This window comes from Lissotriton helveticus, chromosome 5_1, assembly GCF_964261635.1.
Source record: "Lissotriton helveticus chromosome 5_1, aLisHel1.1, whole genome shotgun sequence".
NCBI classification, from domain to species: domain Eukaryota; kingdom Metazoa; phylum Chordata; class Amphibia; order Caudata; family Salamandridae; genus Lissotriton; species Lissotriton helveticus.
The window spans coordinates 1,729,892,996-1,729,906,969 of NC_136065.1; the positions used below are offsets into that span (position 1 = coordinate 1,729,892,996).

At 51.7% G+C, this 13,974-nt stretch overlaps 1 protein-coding gene across 3 annotated transcripts in view; it reads right to left on the reverse strand.

Annotated features, from left to right (window-relative positions):
* The window catches only part of RDM1 (RAD52 motif containing 1), a 740,716-nt gene that overhangs the window by 485,362 nt on the left and 241,380 nt on the right, over positions 1 to 13,974 (reverse strand). For all 3 annotated transcript variants that reach the window (XM_078645000.1, XM_078645001.1, XM_078645002.1), the window contains exon 4: positions 6,980 to 7,145. In XM_078645000.1, the coding sequence (XP_078501126.1) occupies positions 6,980 to 7,145 (166 nt within the window). The remainder of the gene's footprint in view (positions 1 to 6,979; positions 7,146 to 13,974) is intronic.

Sequence of the window (13,974 nt, forward strand, 5' to 3'; positions counted from 1 at the left end):
TTTTTTGGGTTTCGCCTGCCGAAGGCTGCGCTCTGCGCAGCTCTTCAGCGCAGGTGAAATCCTATGTCGTCAATAAGGACTCCTGGAACGTCCCCCGGCTCTCATTGGCTAGCTCCATAAATGGAGGCTAGCCATTGAGTGCCGGATCTGTCCATCAAGGCTGGACCAGATTCGGGGGCGTTCCGGAGATTTTTTCCCAGGGCGGAGTTACGTTTTTTCCCGTTCCCTCCCCTTTCACTGAAAGTGAATTCAGAAGCGCTGTCCTCTCCCGCCCCCTCCCGCCGTCCGTCCCGCTCCCTCCCTGTGCCTTTCCGCCCCCCCTCGCTGTCCTGGCAATGTTTCCGGCCGTTTCCGGCCGTCCGTGTCCTCTCCCGCCCCCTCCCTGTGCCTTTCCGCCCCCCCTCGCTGTCCTGGCAATGTTTCCGGCCGTTTCCGGCCGTCCGTGTCCTCTCCCGCCCCCTCCCTGTGCCTTTCCGCCCCCCCTCGCTGTCCTGGCAATGTTTCCGGCCGTTTCCGGCCGTCCGTGTCCTCTCCCGCTCCCTCCCTGTGCCTTTCCGCCCCCCCTCGCTGTCCTGGCAATGTTTCCGGCCGTTTCCGGCCGTCCGTGTCCTCTCCCGCCCCCTCCCTGTGCCTTTCCGCCCCCCCTCGCTGTCCTGGCAATGTTTCCGGCCGTTTCCGGCCGTCCGTGTCCTCTCCCGCCTCCTCCCTGTGCCTTTCCGCCCCCCCTCGCTGTCCTGGCAATGTTTCCGGCCGTTTCCGGCCGTCCGTGTCCTCTCCCGCCCCCTCCCTGTGCCTTTCCGCCCCCCCAGTACAGCTCAGAGTCCTGGCTGGTTCCGGTGCACATTGGCTTGAAGCGCCAAGGCAGGGTGAGAGCAGCGAATTCGCACTGCAAGTGGGACTGAAGCAGTGTAGCCACCTGCCGTCACTGCCTGTGTTCACTTCATGACTCTTAACACAAGACTTTTTTGTGTGCGCGAGAGTGTGTGAGAGGCAAGGGGGCGGACGGTCTGGCAGCTCGTTTCAGTGGGGGATGATTTATCTGGAGGAACATTGAGGAGGAAGAAAGGACGGCGACGCCAAGGAACGGACACCCCCCTTGTCAAGCCCCCCGACACTCAGCCGCCGCCTGGGGGCCGCAGTAGGGAGCATGCTGATCTTGCTCTTCTGGATTTTGACTCTCTCGGACACTCTGTCTCAAGGTAGGACCCGAACTTCTGCCATCTTTTGTGCGGGGCTGTGCTTTGTGCTCGAGTCTGGGCGACGTCCCCGCTGCCCGGCTGGGGGTAGAAAAGGCAGTGGGTGCCCCCGGTAAAGGGGGGGGTATGGAGTGTGGGGAGAGAGCCTATGGTCTCTGAGTTCCTGTGTTTCCACTAGAAGTGCCCCGCATCATGTGCTCGGTGTTAGATACGAGCTGAGACAGCCACAGAAGTTCACACCGATGTCTGGGCGCACATCGCTTGGGGCCGCCTTCAGTGCGCTGAGAGTGTGTTTAGAGCCTAGAGGAGGGGGTAGGAGCAGCAACGTGTCTGACACCCAAGTCACTTATTTACAGATCTGTTGTTGGGGGAATTGTATCCGGGCTTAGGGGGGTATATATGGATTGGGGAGGTCAGAATGTTCCTAAAATGCAGCATTTCTGCTGTTAAGTTGTTTGATGGAGGGAGTGATGTTCCACTTCCAGGAGACTTCAGTGTGTGCCCAGAATGATCGTCTCTGTGCGTTAGATCCGTTTGGTGGCGGGGGGTCACTCGGACCAATGGAACTCGAGAAAGGGGCATGTTGTGCCAGTTTTCAAGATTTCGTGCTTCCCTTATTGTGCGGGTGCCAGGCTCGGGCGGGCTCCCTAGAAGAGGCCCCATGAGGGTCCAGCGGTCAGTCCTGGTTCTCCGAGGCAGTTCGGGTCTTTGATATTGCCTCCCCGCTTCCTGTGTCTTTTGGGTGGGAGGAGGCGAGGTGGCAGGCCACGACAGGGTCTGAAACAGAGCGGTGTTGCCTTTACACGTGAAACTTTGCATCTCTTTTGCACGGCGATCACTGATGGGATAGGAGATGGAGTCAACGTTTGCTTTTGTAATTTGTTCACTTGTAATTTTCTCCTCATGTATCACTACTGTTGCTATTGTGAAGCGCTCGGACACCTTCGGGTAAAGTCCGCGCTATATAAAAACGCATAAAAAAAGGAAATAAAAAAACCCAGAAAAAAACACTGCTGATATTCCCCCACCGGTGTCGCCGGCACAGGTGTGGCGTCCTGCATGCGGCCTGCAAGGAGGAACGCTAGAAGCCAGCTGCGCTGCATTAAAGGTACATGCAGATCGGAGACCTCAGTCCGGCCTACTCCCTGGGTGCAGGCCGCTCCAGGTCCGTGCCCAAGCTGCACCCAGTCAGGAAGTGGCAACTGCCCCAGAGCAGCAAGCGGCCCCTCCCCTACCTAAAGGAGTGAGCAATCCCAGGAGTCTGGAGCAACTGCGGGAACAAGGTGTGGGAGAGTATCCTTAGCGTCCAGGGAGAGGTAGTGAATTTACCCACCGGAGTGCGCACAGCCCCCGGATACAAGCAGTTGCATATAGCCTTCCGCGCCCGGTAGGGGCACCTGCATCCCCAGCCAGCGCAGCCAAGGCGTCCGAAGCAGCAGTGGCCATAAACCGCAGCTTCAGCAGGTCGCAGAACCTGCGCTTCCTGGAGAGTAACAGCACCGTGGAGGTGAAGAGTAAGGTGAGTGGGTTCAGCTCTCAATTGCACTGAGGTACTGGTACTCTCTTTCCGTGCAGCTCCTGCAGTCTGGAGACTGGAGGCTGCGGTGTAAATTATACCTGGGAATCCCTGGAATGTCAGGTGCCGGGGCATCTAGTACCAGCTCTCTTTCCCCACTTTGGACCTAACCCCTTCCATATGCGCCTCTGTGACAGGACACAGCAGAGCTGGAGACTAAGATCTCAACATTCTGTATGTTTCTACATTGTTATTTGCAAAGTATCAGTTTGCTTGATAAAGTTCATTGAATAGTGGGGTCTGGCCATATTTGTTACTTGCTTGTGTTCCTGGAGTACACGGTTTCTCAATTTCATTTTGCACAACATAGGCTGTTGCTCAAACATGGAACAGAAGATTGATTGGTGGATATACTTGCCTTTTGTCCACAACCCATTTCTTTGTTAGTAGCTCCGGCCGCTTTACTAAGTCACTTTTTTTGGGTATACTAAGTCTACAGATTTACAATTCATTGTTGTTGCTGTAGGATGAGCGTGTGGGTGGCGGTGGTGTTACCAGTCTCAGTTCGCAAGTCACTGCTGTCTGTGCATCCTCTGCACTGTGAAACATTTGCATCGCTGTACTTGCATGTATGGGAATCTGCTGTTTGGTTCAGGTTTAAGTCTTATGTCCCTCACACAAAATTACCACAAACACAATCCATTTAAGATGGAATCGATCCTGTATTCTAACTTTTTTCACCGCCTCTCACGGCCCACATCAGTGTTAGTTTTCACACGCTGTATTCTTATGGCTCTGGCTATTACTTTCCCAAACAAATTTAATGCAATACTAGTGCATTGCCCGCCTTGTGTAACATGCTGGTGCATTGCAGGAAGGTGTCATATGTTCTCCATTCAGAGTAGGCACGTTTAATGTTTACTTTAGGGACGTCTGGTAGATGCACTTGTGTGTGTGTGTGTGTGACCCCGTGTGTGAGAAGGCTATGCACAAGGTATTGGATGGCATGGATACTTGTGGCATTGTCCCTTGTTTAGTGTGTGTATATGTGAGGGTGCGCACATGGCACCTGACTGTGTGAGTAGGACGTGCAAAGGGTTATGAGGGTTGCATCTGTTGTGTGCTATGTGAGAGGGTGTGCACATGGCACTAGACGGTGTGAGGAAGCGTGCAAAGTGTTGTTGGGGTTGTATCACTTATTTGATGTATTAGAGGATGTTTCACACAGCACTGGTTGGAGTGAGTAGGACATGCAGCTGGTTCTGGAGGCTCTATACCCAGTGCTTAATTTGATCCAGTGGTTTCCAGTGCTTGACATGGGCACTTAATTTATCAACACCGGCACATCTGACAGTCTGCAACATGGCAGCGCTCATTGTCTAATTTAGAGATGAGCACACGTTGTTTCTTATTTCAATAGAGCAGACCTTAGAAATAACTAATACCTGCCACCCAAGCCACTCTTACAGTTGTGGAGACCCGGAATAGTCCTAATTGTCTCACTTGTAAGAGCGTGGTGGTTAGTAATTGCGTTGGTACTGTCACTGAAAGAGCAGGCAGGGGCAATGGGAGGTGCAAGCTGCAGTGGCCTCCTGATGAAGGCCCTGGCACTTACTTATTTAACAAATTTAGCACCGTCTATCCCTCATCTGGCGCGTGAGAGGGTGTGCACAGGGTGCCCTATGGTGAGTTTTTGAGGCGTTGCCCCTCGTCTGGTGTGTGTGTGCGCAGGTCACTAGATGGAGTAGGTCAATGAAAGGGTTATGAGGGCTGTACCCCAGGTCTAGTGTGCGCGCAAAGTGCACTGGCTATTGTGAACTGGGCACGTATGGGGTTTTGAAGGCTGTATCCCTTGTTGGGTATGTAAGAGGGTGTGCACAGGGTACTGTACTGGAAGATGTGAGGGGCTGTACACAAGCTTCTGGGGGGCTGTACTCCTCCTCTGGTGATGGGGAGGGTGTGCACATGGCTTTAGATGGTGTGAGGAGGCTTTGCAGAGAGTTCTGGATGGCGTGTTGCTCACCTGTTGATTTGATTTGGGTATTAAGGTGGTACTGGGTGGTGTGAAGGCATGCATTGCAGACACATCTGGAGGATGTACGTAGAGCGTATCCATTGTGTAGGCTGCGAGAGTAAGCTATTGGCATTGTAAATGACAAAATGCCATTTATTTATCTGTTTTCAAAACCAACTCAAATAAAAATGTTGTCATTAACAATGCCAATAGCTCAGAAAGGGCAGAAAGGGGGCGGCAGGGCAGTGCAGGGGAGGGGAGGGAAAGAAGGAAGGAGGAGGGCAGAAAGAAGGGGAGAGGAGGAGGCCACGAGAGGGAGACAGACAGGGGAGGTTGGAATGAATTGCTCGTCTTGCCAGCTGGAAGGCTCGGCTCCCTGAAAGTTTTCATGGTGTCCTTTCGCTTGTCTTCTATCGGAGCGGACCCTCAAGGTGACTTCTGGCCCGCCCCACCGGGTCCGCGGCAGTGCACACGCCCCTTAGCCCCGGCACCGACCTGCCAGTCGGGCTCCCCGGATGTGGCTCGAGCGCTGTACCCGGCTTCCCACCTGCTCTCCCGGGTCCGAAGGCGCCTCAAAGCCTTGTTCATCTAGGCTGCATCACATTGTTGCCAGGCTTCAAACCTCCGATTGCCACAAGTCTTACTGTATTTAACCAGCTTGTCTTGCTTTTGCCCAGTTCTTCTCTTAGATACTTTATTCTCTGCGTGGGTTTATTTCGGGTGACGCGCGCTGCTGCGTATCTCCCCTCGTAGCTTGGACCAGCCCGTGGGTTGCAGGTTATATATTTTTTTAATAGAATTTCTATTCTGACTGCCACCGACCCTCCGTTTTCTTTAAACTGGATTTATTTCAAAGATTTCCGGTGGAATGCACGTTCGCTAATCGCCACCCTCAGCCCCTGGCACGGAGCGTCCCAGGGAGTGCCCGGACCTCCTCGTCGCTTCAGTGGCTATCAGTCTGGGGCGGGAAGGCTGGCTGCAGTGCTATGGAGTGCTAGAGAGTGCCTAGGGAGTGCTAGAGAGTGCAGAGTGCCTAGGGAGTGCTAGAGAGTGCAGAGTGACTAGGGAGTGCTAGAGAGTGCAGAGTGACTAGTGAGTGCTAGGGAGTGCTAGAGAGTGCAGAGTGACTAGGGAGTGCTAGAGAGTGCAGAGTGACTAGGGAGTGCTAGGGAGTGCTAGAGAATGCAGAGTGACTAGTGAGTGCTAGGGAGTGCTAGGGACTGCAGAGAGACTGCTAGGGAGTGCTAGGGAGTGCAGAGTGACTGCAGAATGCTAGGGAGTGCAGAGTGGCTGCCGAGATTAACCTAATGGCAATGTAAATGACAATGCCATTTATTTATCTGTTTCCAAAACCAACACATAAATACAAATTTTGTCATTTACAATGCCAATAGCTCTAACTTTTCCAAAGGCGAAACCATTGCATTGTAAATGCTTGTCTTATGATGTGGGAATGTCCGGCAATTCAGACTTTCTGAGCTGCCGTAGTATCTGGTGTTGGAACATAATACGGGGAGGATATGGCCCCCTCTCCTAAATGGTGCCTACTAAACATGTGGGAAGCGACAGACCTAACAAGCGCGGGGAGTCTCTGGGTCATGTTGGGCTTTGTGGTGGCTAAATGAAATATAGCTAGGTTGTGGAGGACACCGTCCACACCGAAACTGAGTGACTGGAAAGCCGACATGGACTGGTGTACGGAGGCGGGAGGAGTGGTCTATGAGGGAAGAGGGTGTCCCAGTAAGTGGACAAAAATCTGGGAAGATGGAATAAGAATAGAGGAATACTATGCACACCAGTTAAGAGGGCACGCCCACGGATACAGGAGGGCTTGGGAAGACTACAACAGAGCCTTATTACAAAATTGCATCTGTTTATAGTCATCGCAATAATATACTTGTTATTCCTTTTGAAACAAAAAGTCCTGCTGTAGTGTGGACATATAGGCCGCAGGTTACTGAGAATGCCACCCAACACCCCCGGGGCTGAACGTTGGAAGGGCTGCAATGGACATGTTTATTGCTGTAATGTAGATGTCTACAATTATCGCTGTATTGTACTTATTTCTTCTTGTTATAAAAAGTTATCAAAAAAAGTATTGATAATCATGAGTTCTATACAAAAATACATGACAGAACATTCTGCGCAGTTATATCTTATGCAATTCCCTAGCTGCTATCTGCGGCTAAGGAATGAGATTCCTTCATACACTGCTGTGTTCTCCTTCATGATGTACAGGCAGACACAAAGTACCTTTAGGGTTCTCCAACTTCTCTTCACCTACACCGACTCCTCTGCTACAAAGTCCATGCTTGTGCAAAGCTACTTCTATTACACACAGATATTTCAGGTTTTTCCCCTCAGGTTCTACTTCTGTATCTTCATCTTCCAAATCATCAAAACCAGAAATGTTCTGAATCTGCATGAGGGGAAAATGATATCAGAACTGATAATTAAATTGCAATACAATTTCTTCCTTTTTTGCTTAACTGATTAACAATAAATGGGCAATATCTGAACACAGTAGGATTGCCCATTGTGTACAAAAATACAGAGTACACACATTCTCTTTACTTACAAAAACCTTAAACACTGCACAATAACAGAGTTAACACGCATTAAACATGCAATAGGTCTCGCTTTTATTAAGTTAAAGCCATTTGCTTTGCGATATAATACCCTCTCTCCTCTCTTGTTCCTACAACCCTCGATCCCCCGTCCCCCCTTACAACATTACTGCACAGGCTTGACTTCCAAGCACCACCCGCTGTGAATGGCGGAGTCTGCTGTGACCCTAAAACGAGCCGGGCATGAAGCCTCCCAGCTGTATATTTAGGGTGAGGAGATCAATCACGAACCCCAAAACCTTCGGCCTGGAAATGCTTCACTATCCGATTCCCCACACTGCACATCGTGAGTACCCTGGCAAAGAATGGTGGATGGGCTGTCAATGTGCCACTCTATCAACCAGCCCAGTATGCTGATTCTATTGGCCTCAGAAGGATGATGGCTGAATCCAGCAAGACACAGGACCGCTTGTGTCTCAGTTGTGCCTGTATCCGGATGTCATGCGCCCCAGTTCGTTATATGCAGGCCACTGACAATATGGGATTGTGCAGCTGTGGCGTTTTTCCCATAATTGCATATTTGCTGTATTTACCACACAATTCATCGTCTTCTGCAAAAATGTTAACAAAAAAAAAATCTATCTCAAGCGATCCAAAAATTACTAAAAATGCAGCAAAACGTCACACGTGTTGCCGCAAAGAGGAAGGCCGATGCAAAGCTTGACTGTCACCTTACTGTTGCTTATTGCTGTCTCGGTGGGTCAAATTGGTACTAATGAGGTGCAAACAATACCAAGGCAGTGTAAAAATGACAAAATAATGAATACTTTCACAAAATGTGCCACATTGCGCAGCATAATTTACTTACATCTGCTGCATAATTTTTTCCCCTCCCCTATTACATAATGCCAGTGGCCCTGGTTATGTGACTAATAATTCGCAACCCTGCTTGCCTTGTAGAGATGAGAGACGTGCACGTTACTGACTACTGACTACTCAGCCCTACTGCCCTTCCTGATGCCGGAAGTTCACACATGACTGGCCCAGCCCCAGCCTTACTGGCCTTTCTGCGACCCCAGACTTAAATGAGGCCTGAACGACCCCAGTCCTACCGGCCTCTCCGAGGCGCTAGATGTACATGTGACTGACTCCTCCCCAGCTCCACAGGCCCGCAGCCAGGGCTTACCTTGTTGATGAAGGAGACAAACTGGTTGTTGAGGCTTTTCATCTGCTCCTTCTGCATGGAGTTGATCTGGTGCAACTTGGGGTGGATCTCCAGGGTGGGCATGGAGGAGAGCAGGAAGCCGGGGAGTGGCTCGGGGGAGCCTCGGCCCGTTCCTGGCCTGCGTCAGGGTGCTGGTGGACCTCTGGAGCCCGGGCTGGTAGCCCATCATCCCGCCGCTGGACCAGGGGCGGACGGACAGCGACCCCTGGGAGCTGCTGCTAAAGCCGCCGCGACCGTCTCCATAGCAGCTGTCGTACAGACTCATCGCAGACGCCGGGTGTGCTGGGGCACTGTCAGGCGGGGTGGGAGCTCTTCAAAGAGAGGGGTACTTGTGGGGAGTCCTGGAGTTCCTAGAAGTGGAGAACTGAGTGCTGTGGGAGGGACTGTTCGGAGTACCACCTGGGGGTGCGAGTTCCAGCTAAGAGCTGCTCAGATAGGGCACCTGCCAGGTGTGGTAGCAGGGCTTCGGGGTTGGGGCACCTGCCAGGTGTGGGAGAAGGTCCTAAGAGTGGGGGCATCTGCCAAGGGTGGTAGCCGGGCTTGGGTTGGGGGCACCTGCCAGGTGTGGGTGAAGCTCCTCTGAACCGATGTCTCTCAGGAGTGAAGAAGGCAGAGCAGCTCCAACTGCTGCAGGTGGGGGGTGTAATTAGAGAGGGGGGGTCACCCTGGATCCTCGGGGCGTGCAACCAGCACCCCTCTAATCAGGTAGTACCTGGCCAGCCTCACCTGGGCAAATCTGCGTAGGCCGCGCCCCTGGAGGGGTGTATGGAGTACTCATCTTGTGGCACTGCCCCCTCTCCCCCACACCCTCCCTCAGTGGGTCACTCAGGCCGTGCTCGAGCACCTCTAAAGGGGTCCCACGTCACGCATGAAGGATTGGAGGGAATTTGTGAGGGACGGACGACAGGGACGACAGGCGGCGGGAAGGGATGGCAGAAGAGGGAATGAGGGAGGAAAGAGGGACTGGAGATGGGGGGTGAGGGGAGGAAGGAAGAATGGAGCAAAAGAAAGAGGGTGAGTGGAGGGATGTCTGGTGAAGATAACAGAAAGAACAGGAGTATTCAGAGAGAGGGGAAGGAAGAGAAATACAGTAAAGTAGAAGGAGGGGAGAGGGAAGGAAGAAGGGGAGAGGGAAGGAAGAGGGGGACAAGTAGGAACGGAAGGAAAAGGGATAGAGGGAGGAAATTCAAGAAGCAGGGCTGAAGATGAAAAATGGGGGGAATGAAGAAAGGAGGTGGCTAAGGAGAGAATGAGAAAACGAGAAGTAGGGGCAGAGAGAAGGACTGCTGGGCAGAGAAGAGAGCAGTATTAGCGAAAGCTGGGTGCTGCCTCCCCTCATATAGCACTAGAGGTGCCAGAGGAGACAGATCCGCTCAGAGTCCCGCAGACACCCCGGAGATGTTTTACCAGGTGTCCATGCGGCAGAAGCCTCGCTCCAGCTCCTCGAGTCTGTATGGCGCTCCCTGGGAGCTACGAATCTCCACCTCGAGTTCCCTCCGGTCCAACATGGACGCCTCCCTGCCCGGGCTCTGGGTCGGCATGAACCCGCTGCTGTCTGCCAATAACCACCAGGAGGCCATGCAGGGACTGAACGAGCGGCTGGCCGGCTACGTGGAGAGGGTGAGGGCCTGGAGGAAGAGATCCAGGACATCTCAGCCACCCGGAGCACCCCCGTCCAGCGGGACTGGGAGCCCTACGAGAGCCCACTGGGGGAGCTGCGCAAGTAGGTGAGAGCTGGGAGCTGTCCTAGCGCCGCGCTGCAGCGAGTACATCATAGCGCCTTGGTACCGTGAGCAGGTTCTCTTAACGCTGTGCTGGGCTGGGGAGAGGTCCCCGGTTCATCAAAGATCATACACTGTCAGAAAGAAGATCACACAGAGTGTCAGCACCACAGACACCAAGACCACGCATAGGGTCATCTACAGTCAATTGTCCTACAACAACTAACAGGGTGGGGGAGGGGGCGAGAGGGAATAGGGTGCTGCCGTTAATGTAAGCGATAGTGAACAAGCGCTCGCCGTGAGAAGTTAGCCTGGCATATGATGACCACTAATTCTAGTGGGTACCTTGCACCAGTCTAATCGACCCTTATTGGTGATGGTTGTAAAGTCAACCTTATAGAAAGCTATCCTAGTGGTAGCATGAACCAGCAGTCTTCAGGCAAAGACTTCAATAGGCGAGTTAAGCAAGTTGTTTTACCATATATAATCCATTGAATACCAAATGAAAGGACACCACACAAGGTATATATCAAATATATATGTATTTAATCTAAACACAACCCCTCTGCACTCTTTATGAGGTCAGAGGTAAAAATACAATACAAGTCACACAGTTAATACACAATAAGTTGCACAGTATACATTATGCCCTAGGAGCCTCACTAACCATATACTAAGAAAGTGGTATAAGAACCACGTGAGAGTTAGAAAGCAGGCCTAGGGCCTGTAGAATCACTGGGGCTACACTAAAACTAGTCTTTTGTGTCGGGTTTCGTCGTCGTTTTCTATGGAGAGCTGCAAAGAAGTGCTGCAGGCGACCAGAGGAAAAGTGTCCGGGTGGATCCAAGGGTGGATCGGAGATGTGAAGAACCTGAAAGCAGAGGGGACAGAGTCTGGGTCACTAGCCAGTGACCAGGAAGGAACCAGGCGATGTCGGGTGCTTTGCAGGTGTAGATGGTGAGCTTGTCTCTTCAGCCACGAGGTCCAGGAAGCATCGACAATGACCAGAAGCTGGATTGGAGCTGTCCCACGATGGATCTAGATGACTGCGGTGTCGGTATCCGGATTGGACCCAACAAGCCTTGGTAACCGCAACCCACGCAGGATGTCGAGATTGGCTCTGTTGGAGACCAGCAAGGTCTGTGGCGCTTCTCCTTTGCAGGGAAGCTGGAGCAAGCCTGGATGAACCAGGAAAGCAAAGTAGTTTCAAAATGGCGTCTTCGGGGGGCTCACTAGCCAACGGGCAAGCAGCCAGGAAGACGCGTCGAGCAAAATGTTAAGGTAGGGCCCACGGGACACTCGCGGAGTGTGGGGGCCTGGGCTTCGGTGCAAATGCTGCTCGGGCTGGGGCTTCTCGTACCCTAATGCACAACTTAGTGAGGCTTCAGGAAAGGAGTGCAGGAAGCAAAATTCAGAATGTCCAAGATGTCCGGTCCCACGTCTCTTGTGTCCGCCACGGGTCTCAGCTTTGCTGTGGATGTGGGTCGGGGTCAGAGAAGTCTGGAAGTCCAGTTCTTGAGTCGCAGAGTCGTCGGGTTCCAGCGGGAGCCAAGGAACTACAGACCGCCAAAGTTGCTGATGGTGCCTGTTTGAACAGGGTGGTCACTACTTGACCACAAGGGAGATGTCTTCCGTCTTCTAGTCAGAATAGAATATCGAAGGTCCAAGAGTTCTGTATCAAAGTTTCTTTCCAGGATATTTTAAAGTCCCAGGGACACAGCTCCTATACTTATACTAAGGATGGGAGCTGGATTACCTGCCTACGTCCCTCCTATGGGTGGACCTGAGAAGGGGGTGGTTACACCCCTTTCCCTTTGCCCAGTTTTGTGCCAGAGCTGGGGCTGGAGTGCCCCAGCAACTGGTCTATGCATGGAGCACCTTGTGTGCCCCAGGCAGTGTTTCGTTTTGCAGCCCTCCCTGCCCCAATACACTAAAAGCCTGTCTGGGGAGGTGCTAGCACCTCACAAGGCAGGAAACCTATTGTCCAGGTCTCCCCTGCCAGAGTTTTGTACAGCAGCAGGAGGTCAGACTCGTGTCTGTGGCAGTAGCATCCATTTTGTGATGCTGAGGCTCAGTTTAACTTTAACCGGGTAAAGCAGTAACATACATGCCTTTTCCCTCGAGAAGGGCGGAATGCTACTCCCGCCGCCAGAATTGGCGGGGGTAGTATTCCAAAGTGTTTGACACCTTACACGACATGTTTTGATAAAGCCAAGCCAAAGTTAGCATTAACCGCGAGGAGTATAATGCACTTAAGAGTATAAGGTATGGCTATATCATAGAACAGCTATAAGGAGATGGTTCCAAAAGCTGCAGAGGGGCTCAGCTCATGCCAGAGCACCCTCTCACATAAAACCAAGCACTCTGCCTCCAGGATTGTCGAGGCCTACCATAGGAGTGGCTTATAGGTGTAATTGTGTCTATATGTAAAGGTAGATATAGGTATACTATATCTAAGTAAGGGGTGATTACACCACTTTACCCAGGCTGTGTGAACAGGCCTGTGGTGTCAGTTTGGAAGGCAAACCAGGGGTGGCACAATACATGCTGCAGCCCCTGGTAGGCCTAGGGTGCACCTATGCCCTGGGTACCTATGGTACGCTATACAGGGGCTCACAAGGGTGACCCAGTAACCAATCTGGTATGTACATAAAGTACAAGGAGTCCATGATATAGAGAAAACAGATAGTATGGGGCCCTGATTAGCAAGGTCCCAGGCCAACTAAGTCGAAAAACAGCAAAACACCATGAAAAAAGTTGGGGTAACCATATAGTCAGTTTCCACCTTCCTACACTCGCCACGACGCCGAGTTCTCTTTTTCTACCGTCCCACTTCGATGGACTGCCCTGACTTCCTACTGGCATAAAAGGTTTTTATTATCTTTATGGGGCCATGTGTTTAGCCCCATAAAGAGAAAAAAACCTTTTACGCCAGCAGGAAGTCAGGGAAGTCCGTCCAAGTGGGATGGCAGAAAAATAGAAAAGAATACGTCACCATGACCTCTTTCCCAATGGCTGGCCACCGTTTAGCATAAACGGTGATGCCAGCCAATGGGAAAGAAGGGCGGTTCTTAAAGCACGCTAGTGAAAGCTCCTCTTTTTTCCAGAAACTTACAGCGCTAGACTAAGTCATCTTGCTGGTACCCAAAAAGCCTGAAGTTATCAGGACCACATGCCATTGAAAGTTTGAGCAGGAGATATCTCTGGTGAGGGCAACACCACAATCAGGACAACATGCCATTGAAAGTTTGAGCAGGAGATATCTCTGGTGAGGGCAACACCACAATCAGGACAACATGCCATTGAAAGTTTGAGCAGGAGATATCTCTGGTGAGGGCACCCCCACACTCACAAGCCATCAACATTTGCAACACCAGGGACCAAAAGGATTGCATTGAGAAGATGCTGCCTCTGTTAGGGGGAAAAACAAGTTACTCACCTTCGGTAAAGCTCTTTCTGGGGAAATATTCTATCCAACTGCAGATTCTTCACCTTGAGAATATCCTTAGGCACAGGCTGGAACATGAAACTTGGAAAGTAGTGTTCCTGCACCCCAGAAATGACGAGCAGAGCCACACTTGAGCAATAACAATATAGAAGGGTGCCCATGCCCTCAGAAGGGTGCCCATGCCCTCAGATGCGAAGTCCAACAGCAGATTGGAAGCACCAATTTCGATGAAAAAGGAGACCATTCCACAGAACAGGGAGGTATGAAGATAGTGAAGAATATGAAGT